Source organism: Oncorhynchus tshawytscha, linkage group LG05 (genome assembly GCF_018296145.1).
Source record: "Oncorhynchus tshawytscha isolate Ot180627B linkage group LG05, Otsh_v2.0, whole genome shotgun sequence".
Taxonomy (NCBI): Eukaryota; Metazoa; Chordata; class Actinopteri; order Salmoniformes; family Salmonidae; genus Oncorhynchus; species Oncorhynchus tshawytscha.
In genome coordinates this window covers 30,765,977-30,785,976 of record NC_056433.1, presented here as the reverse complement: position 1 = coordinate 30,785,976, position 20,000 = coordinate 30,765,977, and the positions used below count along the sequence as shown (strand labels likewise).

The 20,000-nt window shown below is 47.1% G+C and overlaps 1 protein-coding gene across 1 annotated transcript in view; it reads left to right on the top strand.

Annotated features, from left to right (window-relative positions):
• Positions 1-20,000, top strand: part of LOC112247856 (gephyrin) — a 140,883-nt gene that overhangs the window by 81,098 nt on the left and 39,785 nt on the right. Inside the window, 2 exon segments of the mRNA XM_042321800.1 lie at positions 14,360-14,401; positions 16,527-16,601. Coding sequence (XP_042177734.1) covers positions 14,360-14,401; positions 16,527-16,601 — 117 coding nt within the window.

Genomic DNA, 20,000 nt, shown 5'->3' with positions numbered 1-20,000 from the left:
TTAGTTCCCTCCCCTGACAGTAATCCTAATATTAACCCCTAACCCTAACCCTGACCCCTTTCAATATTATGATATTTACATCAACAATAGATGTGGTAGAGGTCAATGGAACTCGACCCAAAACAATGTAAATGTCATGGAAACACATGGCGGAAGGGTCCTGAATCTCCTCATTGCCCCCCAGCAAAATTAGCCTACATTTTTCAAGACCCCTGCAATCTGCGCTGGCATGCTGTCAATTAACTTCTGGGCCACATCCTGATTGATGGCAGCCCATTCTTGCATAATCAATGCTTGGAGTTTGTCAGAATTTGTGGGGTTTTGTTTGCCCACCCGCCCCTTGAGGATTGACCACAAGTTCTCAATGGGATTAAGGTCTGGGGAGTTTCCTGGCCATGGACCCAAAATATTGATGTTTTGTTCCCTGAGCAACTTAGTTATCACTTTTGCCTTATGGCAAAGTGCTCCATCATGCTGGAAAAGGCATTGTTCGTCACCAAACTGTTCCTGGATGGTTGGGAGAAGTTGCTCTTGGAGGATGTGTTGGTACCATTCTTTATTCATGGCTGTGTTCTTAGGCAAAATTGTGACCCCATTCCCTTGGCTGAGAAGCAACCCCACACATGAATGGTCTCAGGATGCTTTACTATTGGCATGACACAGGACTGATGGTAGCGCTCACCTTGTCTTCTCCGGACAAGCTTTTTTCTGGATGACCCAAACAATCGGAAAGGGGATTCATCAGAGAAAATGACTTAACCCCAGTCCTCAGCAGTCCAATCCCTGTACCTCTTGCAGAATATCAGTATGTCCCTGATGTTTTTCCTGGAGAGAAGTGGCTTCTTTGTTGCCCTTCTTGACACCAGGCCATCCTCCAAAAGTCTTCGCCTCACTGTGCGTGCAGATACACTCACCCCTGCCTGCTGGCATTCCTGAGCAAGCTCTGTACTGGTGGTGCCCCGATCCCGCAGCTGTATCAACTTTAGGAGACGGTCCTGGCGCTTGCTGGACTTTCTTGGGCACCCTGAAGCCTTTTTTACAACAATTGAACCGCTCTCCTTGAAGTTCTTGATGATCCGATAAAAGGTTGATTTAGGTGCAATCTTACTGGCAGCAATATCCTTGCCTGTGAATGAAGCCCTTTTTGTGAGAAGCCATGCTGACAGCACGTGTTTCCTTGCAGGTTACTACCATGGTTGAACAATGTTTCCAAGCACCACCCTCCTTTTGAAGCTTCCAGTCTGTTATTCGAACTCAATCAGCTTGACGTGATCTCCCTCCTCGTCAACACTCACACCTGTGTTAACGAGAGAATCACTGACATGATGTCAGCCGGTCCTTTTGTGGCAAGGCTGAAATGCAGTGGAAATGTTTTTTAGGGGATTCAGTTCATTTTCATGGCAAAGAGGAACTTTGCTATTCATTGCAATTCAACTGATCACTCTTCATAACAGTCTGGAGTATATGCAAATTGCCATCATACAAACTGAGGCAGCAGACTTTGTGAAAATGTATATTTGTGTCATTCTCAAAACTTTTGGCCACGGCTCTACATTGGGCCTGTTACAATACATCAATCATGACGGATTTGATGACTACCTACTTAGTTAGATCAGATGTGTAGAACCAGCATCTTTCTCCTATCCCCCAGGACATATGTTCCATTGACCTCCTTACCACATTTATATCCATGTCTCCTCTATCTGTCTTCAAAAGCACCACCGTATAACCTAAAATCAACAAAAATGTGAAATCCTAGAAGCATAATAATAACAGCTTCCATGTTGGATCAGCAGTGTGAAGATGGCTTTTGTGTTGCTTCAACTGGTTTTGGCTGTACATGAGGCTGCCTGAGTTAATGGTCTTCCAATAGCCTTTTGATGAATGTGTTTTATGGATGGAGCCAAGGCCAGGGCTTATCAAGCCACTTCCTCTTTCCTTCTCCACTGGAATATAAGTCACGATGAGAAGACTGTTATATACAGACCACCCCCTTAACCTCTATCTCTGGCCTCCTTAGAGGAGTTATGGCAAGGGTGTAGCTCAGGCACACACACACACACACACGCACACACACATGCACACGCACACACACACACACACACACACACACACACACACACACACACACACACACACATGCACACACACACGCACACACACACACACACACACGTATTCACTCGGTGTACACACACACATACCACACACACTGTTAACAAACACACAATGACACTATGTGTAAATACACAAACACACACACACACACGTGTTCACTCTGTATACACACACACACACACACCCCACACACACTGTTGACACTCACACAATAACACTGTGTGTAAATACACATTCACACACACACATCCATACACATCACATGAGTAGCGCTACTGTATTATTAATGTCACCACATTGGTCATGCAGAACAGCGTGAAAGCCTCCCCCCAAGTCCGATCTGTAATCCAATTCACTAATGGATGCAGGATACAGCCCGCCACAGTGGGCTGGATCAATGAGTCCTTCCTAGTCTGTAGCACACTGTACTGTGGTCACTGCTTACATAGCCTTGAACAGAGATCCAATGTGGGTGTGTCTGTTCAGTACAATAGGTGTCTGCCTATGCCGGTGGTCCTCTGTAGCTCAGTCGTTTGAACATGGGGCTTGCGACGCCAGGATAGTGGGTTTGATTCCCGGGATCAGTGGCATGTACCATGTATGTGTCGCACGCATGACTGTAAGTCACTTTGGATAAAAGCGTCTGCTAAATCACATATATTATTACAGTATATTTAAGCAATAAGGTACAAGGGGATGTACCACGGCGAAGGGCTGTTCCTACATGACGCAGCGTGGGGTGCCTGGCTACAGCTCTTAGTCGTGGTACATTGGCCATGTACCACACACTCACAACTAAGGGCTGTTCCTACACGACGCAGCAGGGGGTGCCTGGCTACAGCTCTTAGCCATGGTACATTGGCCATGTACCACACACTCACAACTAAGGGCTGTTCCTACACGACGCAGCGTGGGGTGCCTGGCTACAGCTCTTAGCCGTGGTACATTGGCCATGTACCACACACTCACAACTAAGGGCTGTTCCTACACGACGCAGCGTGGGGTGCCTGGCTACAGCTCTTATCCGTGGTACATTGGCCATGTACCACACACTCACAACTAAGGGCTGTTCCTACACAACGCAGCGTGGGGTGCCTGGTTCCAGCTCTTAGCCGTGGTACATTGGCCATGTACCACACACTCACAACTAAGGGCTGTTCCTACACGACGCAGCAGGGGGTGCCTGGTTACAGCTCTTAGCCGTGGTACATTGGCCATGTACCACAAACTCACAACTAAGGGCTGTTCCTACACGACGCAGCAGGGGGTGCCTGGCTACAGCTCTTAGCCGTGGTACATTGGCCATGTACCACACACTCACAACTAAGGGCTGTTCCTACACGACGCAGCGTGGGGTGCCTGGCTACAGCTCTTAGCCGTGGTACACTGGCCATGTACCACACACTCACAACTAAGGGCTGTTCTTAGGGCCGACATGGAGTGAAGGGCCAGTAAAACAGCCCTTAGGAGGGAGTTATTGACAATAATTCCCTGGTTTGAGGGCCTTATTGCTTCTTATTGCTTGTCATTGTTTCATTTGAGAAACTTTACAGTCCAGTCACATATAGGCTGCATGGCATGGTGGAGATCACCAACAAAAAACAACTGCTACATTGTTGCACAGGTCGGAGAGGAAGAGGGCAAGATTTAGACCAGCTGTTGCAAACCATATGCTAGGCTAGTGGCATTTTTTACAGGGGAGATGAAGTTTATGAATTGCCTGGCTGGGCAGTGGGATAGTGGATGCACATTGATCCTTCAAATGGAACCGTGAACAGGCATTATCGTGGTGAGTAAACCAATCAGCATCCAGGATTTTCTATAAAATAATCTTAGTTGATTATTTTATATATTTTTACATGTGATAAGGCCACACAGGGACAGGGATAATTACAGACACCTGTGATAATCTGAGTAGCCAAACATGCCACCAGATGTCATGTGACAAAAAAATTTAACTTGACAGTTACCAGAAATATACCCTCCCTTTGCAACCCTAGGTTTGTCCTAAATAGCAACTTAATCTCTATATAGTGCACACAGGATCTTATGGGCCCTGGTCTAAAGCAGTGCACTATATAGGGAATATGGTGCCATTTAGGACAAAGAGGGACTGTGGTCATTGGTACAGTAGCCTTCTACAGTGGATGTCTGTTCAGTACTGTCAAGGTCTGTCTATGCCGTGTCTATGCCGTGTCTATGCCGTGTGTGTAGTGTCTGCGGCCTGATGGCACTGGCTACTTCCCAATGGTGTGGCGGTGGTTTTAGTAAGTGTATAAAACAGAGTGTGTGTGGTCGGGGGCCGACAGCGGTAATGTCCTCTGGCTCAGGGCGCTGTTGGACCAGGCTGCCAAGCGGCCCTCCCTCCCTTCCCACCTTCCCACTGTCGACAGGGAATTTGTGTGTGTGTGTTTTGGACGGCATTCAGAGGATCTGTACCTACTCTGTCTCCCAGTACCCCCTCTGGCACACACACTAATTTCTGAGAATGTCACCAGAGGCGTGGAGGTGTGTGTGTGTGGGGGGGGGGGTCTGGATGGGGGAGTGTGTGTTTGTGTGTGCGCTTGTGTGCATGCCAACTAAGGCTAGTGTGAGAAAGAAACCTTAACTGAGTGTTTTCTGTGGGCATGTGTGTGTGTTTCTGTTTCTGCATCTTTTCCTCCAAGTCTGTGCCCTGCGGTAATTGAAGGCAAACAGGCAGTAGGCAGCAGGCAGACGTGGGTCTCTGCTCTTGGGCTGTGTAGAGCCTGCTCTTGTTTTACAGCCTGTACCATAAAGGCTTTATTCTCCTGTGGAAGGCATAGACATGGGCTCTCAAACTCATACATGTGTGTGTGTGTGTGTGTGTGTGTGTGTGTGTGTGTGTGTGTGTGTGTGTGTGTGTGTGTGTCTCTCCACAGCACAGAGAGGCTGGGGTAACAGCACTGATTGTGAGTGTATGATAACCCTCCTCCAGCACAGGGAGGCTCGTAAAAGTGACTCCTCCTCCTCGGACCACTCGACGTGTGGAGGATTTATGAGATGCACTGAGAGAGAGAGTTGAGGGGAAAATAGAGAGGAGGGAGTGAGAGAGGGAGAGGGAGAGGGAGAGAAGGGGACAGAGAGAGGGGAAGAGAGGGTTGATGGAGAGAAGGGGGGTGGGGGACGATGAAAGGGAGGAAGAGAAAGAGAAACAAGCTACATTTTGAGGTATATCCTGAGTGTCATAGCAGTGCCTTGCCTCGGTAAGAAGGCCTCTGCTGCACTGGCTGTCTGTCTGCCTCTCTTTCTCTGTGTCGGTCTGTCCATTTCTGTCCTTACACTGTCTTCAAAATGTGTGTGTAAGCCCACTAGCATTCGTCATATCACTCAGTCACAGTAATTGTATTCCCTCTGCTACTCTGCTACTGCTCCAATCAGTACAGAGAGAGAAAGAGGGAGAGAGCGAAAGAGAGAGAGGGAGGGAGAGAGGTAGAGAGAGAGAGAGAGAGAGAGAGAGAGAGAGAGAGAAAAAGGTTAGAGAGAAAGAAGAGAGAGTAGAGGGACAAGGGATGGAGAGTGTCAGCCCCTCTACCATGTGCTGACAGACAGGCAGACACTCACATGGGCGCTGCACACCCACACCACCCCTTCCTTCTTATTCTGTCACTCCTCCTCTCCCTCTTTCTGTCTCTCTGTTGCTTTCCCTCCTGTTCTCCTTCTCGTGCACGCTGCTTCTCTGTTGCTCTTCCTCCCTAACTGTACTCTCTCTGTCTCTCTCTGCTTGCTCTGTCGCTCACGCACACTCTCAGATTGCCTGTGTGTGTGTGTGTGTGTGCTCGTGTGCACATGTTGAAGAACTCGCTCAGTGCTGACTCCACTCTGAGGATGGTAAGTAGTGTCTTTCCTCCTGCGGTTTGAGAGTGTGTTTCTGGACTGTGTTGTTGGGAGTGTGTATGATGGAGGATACTGTCTGTACATGAATTAGAGTGTTTACTGTCAGTATTTGTGTCGTGTGCCTGTGTGTGTGTGTACTGCATGCGCATGTGTGCGTCTACACGCATGACCCAGTGTGTGTGGTCTGATGATGATGATGATGATGGTGATGATGATGGTTAGCCATAAACACGTACGCAGCGATGATGAGTCTGTGTGAAGGTAGGAAGTGCACAGGGATGAGAGAGGAGAGGGCGGGGGAGGGGACATGCGTACGTTGACTGCGGGGCTGGGGTGAGGAGGAGGGAAGAAGGGGAGGAGGGGGAGGTGCAGGACTCACGTGCCTAGTGTGGTGGCCGTGTCGCTGCAGTATTCAAGAGAGAGTGAGAGACTGAGGGTTACATAAAGGCAGGGGGGAGGAGAGGGACACAGAGACAGGCAGCTCCACTGGGCTCCATAGTTCCTCTGAGCCAGGGCCCTAGAGTAGGGTCCAGAATCGGAGCTCGTAGGGGACTGGATGGATGGAGAAATGGAAGTTATATACTGCAATAGAGACATAACACTGGTTCGAGATGCAGTGACACATGAACTCATAGATCTGGAAATTACAATGCAGTTTCTGACTGTAAAATGAAAAATGTAAATTCCTATGAAGTGTTGAATGGAATGTAATGGAATTAGGGTTGGGCAGTATCCAGATTTTCATATCATCATAACGTCCTTCTCTCATCCCGAGATTTATGGTATTACCGGCTTAGTACACACAGGGGCGACAAAAAAATGCAAATATGCTAACGAGCGCAAACGAAAATGAACTAATTGCAAAGACAGGGAACCCAGCTCATAAAGTTATACATATGTAGGTAGGAGCTACCGAATGTCATTCTTGGTGAGTTTAGACATTTACAAGCGGGTATGAACGAGAGACATTGTGGCGATGAACAACGTTTTGACACATGCTTGTCTGAAGGAAGAACCGTACTGGCACTGAGACAGCAAATCAAATCAAATCAGATTTTATTTGTCACATACACATGATTAGCAGATGTTAATGCGAGTGTAGCGAAATGCTTGTGCTTCTAGTTCCGACAATGCAGTAATAACCAACAAGTAATCTAACTAACAATTCCAAAACTACAGTCTTATACACACAAGTGTAAGGGGATAAAGAATATGTACATAAAGATATATGAATGAGTGATGGTACAGAGCGGCATAGGCAAGATACAGTAGATGGTATCGAGTACAGTATATACATATGAGATGAGTATGTAAACAAAGTGGCATAGTTAAAGTGGCTAGTGATACATGTATTACATAAAGATGCAGTAGATGATATAGAGTACAGTATATACGTATACATATGAGATGAATAATGTAGGGTATGTAAACATTATATTAGGTAGCATTGTTTAAAGTGGCTAGTGATATATTTTACATCATTTCCCATCAATTCCCATTATTAAAGTGGCTGGAGTTGAGTCAGTGTGTTGGCAGCAGCCACTCAATGTTAGTGGTGGCTGTTTAACAGTCTGATGGCCTTGAGATAGAAGCTGTTTTTCAGTCTCTCGGTCCCAGCTTTGATGCACCTGTACTGACCTTGCCTTCTGGATGATAGCGGGGTGAACAGGCAGTGGCTCGGGTGGTTGTTGTCCTTGATGATCTTTATGGCCTTCCTGTAACATCTGGTGGTGTAGGTGTCCTGGAGGGCAGGTAGTTTGCCCCCGGTGATGCGTTGTGCAGACCTCACTACCCTCTGGAGAGCCTTACGGTTGTGGGCGGAGCAGTTGCCGTACCAGGCGGTGATACAGCCTGCCAGGATGCTCTTGATTGTGCATCTGTAGAAGTTTGTGAGTGCTTTTGGTGACAAGCCGAATTTCTTCAGCCTCCTGAGGTTGAAGAGGCGCTGCTGCGCCTTCTTCACGATGCTGTCCGTGTGGGTGGACCAATTCAGTTTGTCTGTGATGTGTATGCCGAGGAACTTAAAACTTGCTACCCTCTCCACTACTGTTCCATCAATGTGGATAGGGGGGTGTTCCCTCTGCTGTTTCCTGAAGTCCACAATCATCTCCTTAGTTTTGTTGACGTTGAGTGTGAGGTTATTTTCCTGACACCACACTCCGAGGGCCCTCACCTCCTCCCTGTAGGCCGTCTCGTCGTTGTTGGTAATCAAGCCTACCACTGTTGTGTCGTCCGCAAACTTGATGATTGAGTTGGAGGCGTGCATGGCCACGCAGTCGTGGTTGAACAGGGGGTACAGGAGAGGGCTCAGAACGCACCCTTGCGGGTCCCCAGTGTTGAGGATCAGCGGGATGGAGATCTCTGTCGGTGCCGGAAGTGAGCTGAGGAGATGTTGTTGCCTACCCTCACCACCTGGGGGCGGCCCGTCAGGAAGTCCAGTACCCAGTTGCACAGGGCGGGGTTGAGACCCAGGGTCTCGAGCCTGATGACGAGCTTGGAGGGTACTATGGTGTTAAATGCCGAGCATGTGTGTACACAGCATGTGTACACGCTGTGTCTGTGTGGACTCTGGAGTCGCTAGGGCAACAGGTCTGCCTGGTCTGATTGGAGAAGAGAGGGGAGGAGCAGACAGGCCGACAACTGAGTGGACAAAAAAACACAAGGAAATCAAGATACAGGTAGCTCATCCAAAGGGCTTTGACTTCCCAAACACGGCAGAAAGCTAAAACAATCTGACGCCCGTCACCGTATTAATTCAGCCACTTGCTTAGAAAACTTGCAAGTTAAACTTAGGGGTCGCATTAACGCAGAATTCTGTTTTTCACACAGGAAAAAATTATAAAACACATGAGAAATATATTGATGCCAGATGTAAAATGTTTCAGTTTGTGCTTCAGATGAGAATTCACCAACAGGCATTATACCAGCACACTCTGACTGATATGGAAATACTTTTCTTGGTGTTAATAGCCTACTTTTCTACGGTAAAATGAAAGATTAACTTCAAGCGAAACATTAGGAAATGTACCTGGCTACATTCTTTCTATGATAAGCATTATCTTCAGAGTTTGTGCTGTTAGGTCACCTAAACTGGAACATACTTAACACCCCGGGCCATCCAACAATCTAAGCTTGATGCCCTTAAACCCACACAAATTTTCAATAAACCTACCAGGTACAACCCCAAATCCATAAACACGGGCTCCCTCATAGATATCATCCTAACCAACCTACCCTCCAAATACACCTCTGCTGTCTTCAACCAGGAGCAGGCCTTTCTAATCAACCTGGCCCGAGTATTCCGTCAGTACAGGATGCCTGGTTATTTTTTTAAGTGCTTTCCTCACCATCTTAAATAAGCACTCCCCATTCCAAAAATGTAGAACCAGGAACAGATATAGCCCTTGGTTCACTCCAGACCTGACTGCGCTTGACCAGCACAAAAATATCATGTGGCGTACTGCATTAGCATCGAATAGCCCCCGCGATATGCAACTTTTCAGGGAAGTTAGGAACCAATATACACAGGCAGTTAGGAAAGCAAAGGCTAGCTTTTTCAAACAGAAATGTGCATCCTGTAGCACAAACTCCAAATGGTTCTTTGACACTGTATTGTCCATGGAGAATAAGAACACTTCTTCCCATCTGCCCACTGCACTGAGGCTAGGAAATACTGTCACCACCGATAAATCCGCGATAATTGAGAACTTCAATAAGCATTTTTCTACGGCTGGCCCCCACAGCAACTTGCCCAAGCCTCCCCATTTCTCCTTCACCCAAATCCAGATAGCTGATGTTCTGAAAGAACTGCAAAATCTGGACCCCTACAAATCAACCAGGCTAGATAATCTGGACCCTCTCTTTCCAAAATGATCAGCCAAAATTATTTCAACCCCTATTAGTACCCTGTTCAAACTCTCTTTCATATCGTCTGAGATCCCCAAAGATTGGAAAGCTGCTGCGGTCATCCCCCTCTTCAAAGGGGGAGACATTCTAGACCCAAACTGCTACAGACCTATATCTGTCCTACCCTGCCTTCCTAAGGTCTTCGAAAGCCAAGTTAACAAACTGCTGGTCATGGGTGCACCTCAGCCACGCTCAAGGTCCTAAATTATATTATAACCGCCATCGATAAGAGACAAAACTGTGCAGCTGTATTCATCGACCTGCACAAGGCTTTCGACTCTGTCAATCACCACATTCTTATCGGTAGACTCAACAGCCTTGGTTTCTCAAATGACTGCCTCGCCTGGTTCACCAACTACTTCTCAGACAGAGTTCAGTGTGTCAAATCGGAGGGCCTGTTGTCCGGACCTCTGGCAGTCTCTACAGGGGTGCCACAGGGTTCAATCCTCGGGCCAACTCTTTTCTCTGTATACATCAATGATGTCGCTCTTGCTGCTGGTGATACTCTGATCCACCTCTACGCAGATGACACCATTCTGTATACTTCTGGCCCTTCTTTGGACACTGTGTTAATTAACCTCCAGACGAGCTTCAATGCCATACAACTCTCCTTCCGGGGCCTCCAACTGCTCATAAATGCAAGCAAACCTAATGCATGCTCTTCAACCAATCGCTGCCCACACCTGCCCCCAAAATAACACTCTACTCAGCAAATTGGATGCAGTCTATCACAGTGCCATCCGTTTTGTCACCAAAGCCCCATATACTACCCACCACTCCAACCTGTATGCTCTCATTGGCTGGCCCTCGCTTCGTATTCGTCGCCAAACCAACTGGCTCCAGGTCATCTATAAGTCTTTGCTAGGTAAAGCCCCGCCTTATCTCAGCTCACTGGTCACCATGGTAGCACCCACCCGTAGCAAGCGCTCCAGCAGGTATATTTCACTGGTCACCTCCAAAGCCAATTCCTCCATCGGCCGCCTTTCCTTCCAGTTCTCTGCTGCCAATGATTGGAATGAACTGCAAAAATCACTGAAGCTGGAGACTCATATCTCCCTCACTAGCTTTAAGCACCAGCTGTCAGAGCAGCTCACAGATCGCTGCACCTGTACATAGCTCATCTGTAAATAGCCCATCCAATTACCCCCCATACTGTTTTTATTTTATTTATTTTGCTGCTTTGCACCCCAGTATCTCTACTTGCACACTCATCTTTTGCACATCCATCACTCCAGTGTTTAATTGCAATATTGCAATTATTTCACCACTATGGCCTATGTATTGCCTTACCTCCCTTGTCCTACCTCATTTGCATACATTGTGTATAGACTTTTTCTATTGTATGTTATGACTGTATGTTTGTTTATTCCATGTGTAACTCTGTGACGTTGTTTGTGTCACACTGCTTTGCTTTATCTTGGCCTGGTCGCATTTGCAAATGAGAACTTGTTCTCAACTAGCCTACCTGGTGAAATAAAGGTGAAATAAATCGAATTAAAATTAAACATGATGCCCATGCATTGTAAGCTCATTTACTTTGTGTGGCTGTCAGCCAAATAGCGTTGCACGTCTGTTGTCATCTGATGAAAACGAAGCTCTTTCCGGACCAATGTGTTGCACTGATGGATTTTCGGAGAACTTAAACTTTAGCTGCATCTCCCTGATCCGTCAATTGAAGCAAAACAACACACGGTTGGGTTTCAAAATAAACTATGACCTCTGTTAATACACAGCTCCCTCTTTCTCCCGTTGTGCCATTTACAAACAAACACATGAAATAAGTTCTAAGAAACTACAGTAAGCTTCATAATATAAAATAATGTGACAGGTGAAATGAAGAACACAATCTGCTTTATCTCCTAATGTATTGCACAAGTTGACTGCAGGCATTTACATAAAAAAGTATATATTTAAATGTATTGGAAGAACTTCAAAGAAATAGTTTCAGCGGTATTGACGCTATTGAAAAGCCATCCAGAGGCTACTTCCAAATACCCTGGTATATACGGTATACAGCCCAAGCCTAATTGGAATGTGTACTGTATAGGCCATCCTTGGTTTCGTGAGGCCGTAGATGAGATGAGAGTAGAAGATTTGATCAAAGTGAAAGCTCCACTTTTGTCTCTGCTGGAGACACAGCCATACCTGTATATGTTTGGCTCTGTAGTCCATTTGGGTCCAATGGCTTTAGATCACAATTAGGGAACATGTTACACACAGAGTCCAGATTATTATGCGTGGGGTGTGTGCGTGTACGTGTGTGTGTGTGTGTGTGTGCACATATTTCCAAATGTGTGGGTGCTTGCATGCTTGTATGTAAGTCTGTATTCTTGTGCATTGTTTCCAGTATTTTTGTCCTCGCTTACTCCTGCCGTCTTGCTCTGAGTTTGCCAGCGGGGGTTGTACCCTAGCCTAGCCTAGAAAACCATCAGAAAACAGAGACCATTCAACAGTGTCAGAGACAGAAACCGAGTGGAGTGGATGAGACTGAATGGAGGCTCTGCCTTGACCCACTAAATTCAAAGTACCGTAGCGCTGTTCATTCACCACGTGGGCCCATGCAAACCATTAAGACTGGTGGGAAGACCCAGAGAACCATGAACACACACACACACACTCTACTGCGTTACCCCCTTCCCTCCACTGCACCACTCTCACTAGCTCATGGTTTATCACTACAATAGGACGTATTATCATTTCTACATGGAGCATACTGCAGCTGCAGCCTTTTGAATTGAAAAGACGAGAGGATTTGATGTGCAAACATCCCTTCGCTCTGGTCGCTATTCCATTGTGCATTCCTGCCACAGCCTCATGCGGTCTTTCCCTCACAATTCCCAGAGTGGCAGTTTAGAGTGGATCTCTCAGACTGTTAGACTTATAGGCTGAATCGGAAATGGCACCCTGTTTCCTATGTAGTGCACTATGTTCGACCAGAGCCTTATGGGCCCTGGTCAAAACTAGTGCACTATATAGGGAATAGAGTGCCATTTAATGCGCAGTCTAAGTAATAGATGATTTTAAAGGTTTCTGAAGATGCTTGGTTTTAGAATATCAAGGTTGGCCGAGGCATACTGGTCAGATCTTTTGAGGAATTAGAGGGGAGCAGTTGTTTGCTGGTCTGCCATTGGTCATTTTGGAGGGCAGTGGGTTTTCTGGTCAGTCATTGGTCACTGTCGGAGAGGGCAGTGGTTTACTGGTCTGTCATTGGTCAGCTTTTGAGGGCAGTGTTTGTCTAGTCTGTCATTGGTCAAATGAGTGTTTGTGTGGGCTACAAAAGATTGAAATACTTGTACTTATGTACTTAATGAGGTTATCATCATAGTAAAATAGGATTTTCCTTAAATATGTCTATGAATGGATCCCCACATCACATTGATCCCCTCCCATTCATCAGGCTACAGAGCAGCTAGGGATAGACTGGTCTGAGGTCTACAGTTAAGTCTACAGATCAAACAGGGGATAGACAGTTATGGGTATGGTAATGTGATAGTTTGTAATATGTTTTCCATGTAAAAATCATGAGCCTCCGAGTGGCGCAGCAGTCTAAGGCACTGCATCTCAGTGCAAGTGGCGTCACTATAGTACCTGGTTTGAATCCAGGCTGTATCACATCCGGCTGTGATTGGGAATCCCATAGTGTGGTGCACAATTGGCCCAGGGTCGCCCAGGTTTGGCAGGAGTAGGCCGCCGTTGTAAATAAGAATTTGTTCTTATCTGACTTGCCTAGCTCAATAAAGGTTCAGAAATAAATAAACACCCAAACAATTTTGGAGAGTAAGTTGCTGATTAACGGAGGGTAAACTGTCACACAAATGAACTGTTTCTATGTACAAAATCTTTCCTACGGTAAGTAAAGGTTTTGGTGATGCACTCAGACATGCAGACACTACACATTCATTCTCACAGGCACGGAGTATCTCACACACGCACACACACACGCACGCACACACACACACACACACACACACACACACAATCAATAAATCAACAAAATAGACGGTCAATGCAACAATTCCAATAAATCTAATTGATCAATGTAACTGTGCTCTCCTCTGGTCCTCAGTCAGGAGTCTCAGCTTTACCTTGTTGTCCTGTACTGTACTATATGTGTCATAATGCCTGACCCTCGGCTGTGCTGACTTACCTGAGACAGACACACTGATGCTGCATTCATGTGGAAACTAGGAACTGGGAAACTGGGGGTACAACAACGCTACCCGAGTTTCCCACTTGAACTTAACACTTGGAAGGCAATTTTGGATACTGTCTTGATGCGTCTGAGCTGCTTTATGGCAGTGTTGGTCTTGAGTATAGGATAATTCTGATACCGCATGAACACGGCATGAGACAGTGGCGCTGTCTGTCTCAGTGTCTGTCTGTCTGTCTGTCTGTCTGTCTGGCTTCTGGCTGTGTTAACCCTGTTCTTTTCTCCCCTTCTCCTCCTCCTCCTCCTCCTCCTTCTCTCTTGTGGCACCAGGCGCGGCTCCCCTCCTGTTCATCCACCCTAAGCATTGCTGAGGTACTCTTGCAAGCCTACTAAGGAATCGCCATGGCCACCGTCGTCATGATGTCGTCATGGCATCGTCATGGCATCGGTTACCATGGTCCCCCCTCCTCGTCCACCTGGCATGTTTTGCGCAGTCACTCCATCCCTCCTTCCTTCTTCCTTCTTCCTCTGTTTTGCACAATGTTCATCCTCCTTCTTCCCTTTATCTGTATGTCTGCCCTGCATGCTGCCCCTGCTAGGTGGAAGGACACAGTCGTCTCTCGGAGTACTGCAAATCCCAGAATCCTTTGCATTTTTAAATCTCTTCCCGTATCAGAGTATGTACAGGCCTTTTGACCAGTTTCATGTTAACATCTGGACCATAGTGTAATCGAACGCATCATATCGACTGAGATACCCTAAATTGTATCTAATGGAATCCCTCCCTCCCCACACACAGCTCCACTCACGTCATCACCTCACCACCCACTCACACCTCGTGCCATGTGACATGTGACTCAGTGACGTTCCAAATACAGTGTTAGAGTTGAAACGTCAGGGTAGCCGCCTCGCTGTGCGTCGGCAGCGGTGCTTGTACCAACAGTGCATTGCTCCACCCTTCAGCTGGTTTTGAGGTAGGCTTGCTCTTACTCAGCGCTGTGACAACATCTCTAACAGGCACCTCTCCTGTGCTTCATTTATTGTTAGTGAGATTGATGATTGGGAAGGGATATGGTATCCATCTACAATAGATGGGCAGTGGGAGGACACAATAGATCTCCTGAAAGTAACAACTATTTATAAAAATAAATAGAAAGGTTGGACATTAATGCAGGGTTGTCAAGCCATTAATGCAGGGTTGTCAAGCCATTAATGCAGGGTTGTCAAGCCATTAATGCAGGGTTGTCAAGCCATTAATGCAGGGTTGTCAAGCCATTAATGCAGGGTTGTCAAGCCATTAATGCAGGGTTGTCAAGCCATTAATGCAGGGTTGTCAAGCCATTAATGCAGGGTTGTCAAGCCATTAATGCAGGGTTGTCAAGCCATTAATGCAGGGTTGTCAAGCTAATGTTGCCCGTAATTCAGTGTTCATTGAGGTCCGGAGGGCCACACTGAAAAGGTCTTATATTTCCATGAGAGTTAAAATGAGCATAAAATAGTCCTGTATACATTGTTTCTGGAATGTTCCATGCTCCCTGACTGTCTAGCTTTCATTTCAGTGATTAGTGAGCTGGACACAGTCAACTAGATGAATCTAGGTCCATTTTCATTCTACACATTTGGTTTTAGTCATGTTAAAGTATTTTGAGTTAGTTCGTTCCCCCCTAAATTTATTTTTGCAAAATATGTCAAATGTCAAAAATTGGGCCACCTCGTGGGCCGGATCTGTGGGCCACATGTTTGACACTCCAGCTCCAATGGCTCCAATGCATTACGTTTCATAAACCAATGTTTTGACAGCTAAGCACAGGCCTTCAGTAAGGTTTCATCTGATTTAGGGTCAGCTTTCTCTATCCTTGCAGCAACCAATAATGTGAGTTATAACTGACCTTGGATCATTTTAGAGCGAAGATACAGAAATCGTATGTCAAGCACTGAAGAGAAAAGAGGCACATTTCCACCAGTACACCAACACAAGCAAAGCTAATATCACTCTTCTCCGCTCACTAACACTAACTCACTCTCAGACCCATGATAAACGTGCTCTAGGTTGGAGCAAAAAGTTGCCATCACATTATTTGGTCACTATTTCATCAATGTTTGGTTCTTTATTGTCAGAATATTGGTTGTTTTGGAGTCAGTGGTCTTTTTTTATTGTTGTTTGAACTGATTTCTGTATGTGTCACCTCAGTAGTCCTGAGTTGTGTGTGTGTGTGTGTGTTGTGTGTGTGTGTGTGTGTGTGTGTGTGTGTGTGTGTGTGTGTGTGTGTGTGTGTGTGTGTGTGTGTGTGTGTGTGTGTGTGTGTGTGTGTGTGTGTGTGTGTGTGTGTGTGTGTGTGTGTGTGTGTTTGCCAGGCCACAACTATGTGTACTATTGTACTGTACCAGGACATTTGAGTGTGTGTGTACATGTGTGTGTGTGTACCAATATGGGACGTGTGTGTGATGCATGATGGCGTGTGTGAAGGCGAGTGACCTATCCTGTGGCTTCCTCCAGGCCTCACGGAGAGAGTTCAGGGCTCACCTGGATGAGGTCATCACGCTCAAGTCAAGGTACTCTACCTTGGACCAGGTAAACCCCCTTACATTCTTCCTACCCTTCCTCTATACCGGCATGCAGGCCTCGCTCCTCACCATAGACACAGGCACAGTCACCACACAGCACTAGGGCCTCAGAGAAACCAAAGACACCTGTTAGAGACCCCTGACAGACATCCAGAGGTACGTAGACAGACAGGGGAGGTGCCTGGATCCACAGCCCACGGAGGGCTCGCCATCTCAGGCAGCCTGCTCTCGGCGGCTCCCCTGTGTGGTGATGCAGTACTGGAGCTCATCTACAGGAAAGACAGCGAGAGACTGTAGGGAAGAGAGGGAGGAGAGGCAGGAGAGGCAGGAAGGACACGTCGGATGTATTGCCATAGGGGAGCAACACGCAATATGAAAGGTTCCAGTAGGAATTTGGCTCACAGAGTAGTATGGGTAATGTAGTCTTTCTAGGCGTTTTGGCTTGATCTGTTCATACCAATACCTCTCTCTCACCAGGCATTTTAGCAAATCTAAGTAGGCTTAATTAGAGTGTTCAGGACATCCCCTTCTCAGGCCTCTCTAGAACTCCACCAGCGTTCATTCTCTCTCATCCGTCACCCATCTAGTCGTGTGTGTGTGTGTTGGCAGCTGGGCAGGGGAGCATTTCTTGTAGCGTTTTTGTATGTGTTGTCGTGCTTTTGTTCATGTCTAAGAGAAGATGTGCACATCAATGTCCTTGTACCAGAGCATAGCTGTGTGTGTGTGTGTGTGTGTGTGTGTGTGTGTGTGTGTGTGTGTGTGTGTGTGTGTGTGTGTGTGTGTGTGTGTGTGGACGTCTGTGTGTATGCACGTGTGTGTGTACCACAGTGGCTTGCACTCAGTTTAGCCAGAGGAAGTGCTGTCAGGTGACGTCACTCCTACGTGATGCTCGTCCCTCTCCGCAGGAATAGACCCTTGAGTAGTGTAGAGAGGCATCTCTCACCCCCCTCACTCTCTCCCTCCCTCGCTCCCCCCTCTCCCCCTCTGACCCCCTTAGGTCTTTCTCTCGCAAGTGAGTGTTGTCTTTTGAGGGCCACAGAAGCATTTGTCCCGTCCTTCCCTACTCTGTCACTATCCTCTCTTCCATCCCTTTCTCCCTTGGGACAGAGTGGTGCTAGAAGGGTTTTTGAACTCCTCCTCTCCTGTCACACCTCTCCTTTCCTCTCCTTTCCTTTCCTCTCCTTTCCTCTCCTGTCACACCTCTCCTTTCCTCTCCTTTCCTCTCCTTTCCTCCTCTCCTTTCCTCTCCTGTCACACCTCTCCTTTCCTCTCCTTTCCTTTCTCCTCTCCTTTCCTCTCCTGTCACACCTCTCCTTTCCTCTCCTTTCCTTTCCTCTCCTTTCCTCTCCTCCTTTCCTTTCCTCTCCTTTCCTCTCCTTTCTCTCCTTTTCTCCTCTCCTTTCCTCCTCTCCTTTCCTCTCCTTTCCTCTCCTTTCCTCTCCTTTCCTCTTCTCTCCTTTCCTCTCCTCTCCTTTCCTCTCCTTTCCTCTTCTCTCCTTTCCTCTCCTCTCCTTTCCTCTCCTTTCCTCTTCTCTCCTTTCCTCTCCTCTCCTTTCCTCTCCTCTCCTTTCCTCTCCTCTCCTTTCCTCTCCTTTCCTCTCCTTTCCTCTCCTTTCCTCTTCTCTCCTTTCCTCTCCTCTCCTTTCCTCTCCTTTCCTCTTCTCTCCTTTCCTCTCCTCTCCTTTCCTCTCCTTTCCTCTCCTTTCCTCTCCTCTCCTTTCCTCTTCTCTCCACAATAACCTGGTTTTCACACCTGCCTTGGAAGTCTGGAGAAGTTTTCATAGCAAAAGAAACGGTTTGAATGGACCATTTTGATTGGATGTTACATTTCAAGAACCCTCCCCACATGGCCGTTGGTGGTACGTGTTATGTTCGTCACTGTCTTCAGACCGGATAGGAAACATATTGCAGTGAGTTGTTCTGTGTGCTAGTATGCAACATCGCAGAAAGTGCTAAAAAACCTGGAGGAAGAAGTGAATTGTGTCTATACACAATCAGCATCCAGTATATGGACACCTATTCTCCTGTCTTTCCTCATGTCCTGTTGCACCTACTGCACTAATCACGTGAGCATCTCTGGAGCTCCGCCCAAGCAAGACCTTTGATTGTTTTGATATGTTGCGATGTGTCACTGATTTACAGCAGGTTCCAAATCCCACCCCTACTTAGCCATTTTTCTACCATGGACTTCCCCGGGCTTCCCATGTAAGGACGAGGCTACTTCTGCCGTTCTCTCCTCCCCTTCCTGCCCCATGTCACATCCCTCTCCTCTTCCTCTCCTCTGAAATCCCCCTTTGCATAATTTGTCGGACAGCGCCTTTGTTTTTTGCTGAGCCCAGCACAGAAACACAGGAACAGTGGCTGTTCCCTCGTCCCCGCGAGCCGCTTCTTTACCTCGTCCGTTATTGGCCAATTCATTTCCCCTAGGCAGCGGTAAGCTTAGCGGCGTCTGTGGCTCGCCGTAGCCGTCCACTCCGAGACCTTTCTCCCTGACCCGGCCTCCGTGCTCGCCACTCGCTATTCCACATGCGCCCCCTCCGCCATTGATCTCTGTGGACGATCGCCATGACAACCTGTCGTCAGGCCGTTTCCGCGGCGACTATCGGGTTGCCGTGGAAAGCAATTATGGTTGTTTTCCGTGTGTGTGTGTGTGTATATATATTCTCTTCCATTAAGGTTCAGTTTAATAGGCTGGTGTATAGTCAGGGTTTTGCCCAAGGGTAGGCATAATGCTGCAGGGCCTAAGAGCTCTGCTACACACACACAGACAGACACACACACAGACAGGCACACACACATGGACACATAGCGTACTCACATGGACACAAGCAAACACACCCGTCAATCAGTTCTACTACACACACAGCACACTCATACATGATATATAAACACTATCATTCAGTGCAGCTCACATGTTCTTCAAAACAGTCAATGGCAGCCGTCCCAGTCACAAATACACCTACACACATACACCTACACACATACACCTACACACATACACCTACACACATACACCTACACACATACACCTACACACATACACCCACACACATACACCTACACACATACACCTACACACATACACCCACACACATACACCCACACACATACACCTACACACATACACCTACACACATACACCTACACACATACACCTACACACATACACCCACACACATACACCCACACACATACACCTACACACATACACCCACACACATACACCTACACACATACACCTACACACACACCTACACACATACACCCACACACATACACCTACACACATACACCTACACACATACACCTACACACATACACCCACACACATACACCTACACACATACACCTACACACATACACCCACACACACAGACAGACACACACACAGACAGGCACACACACA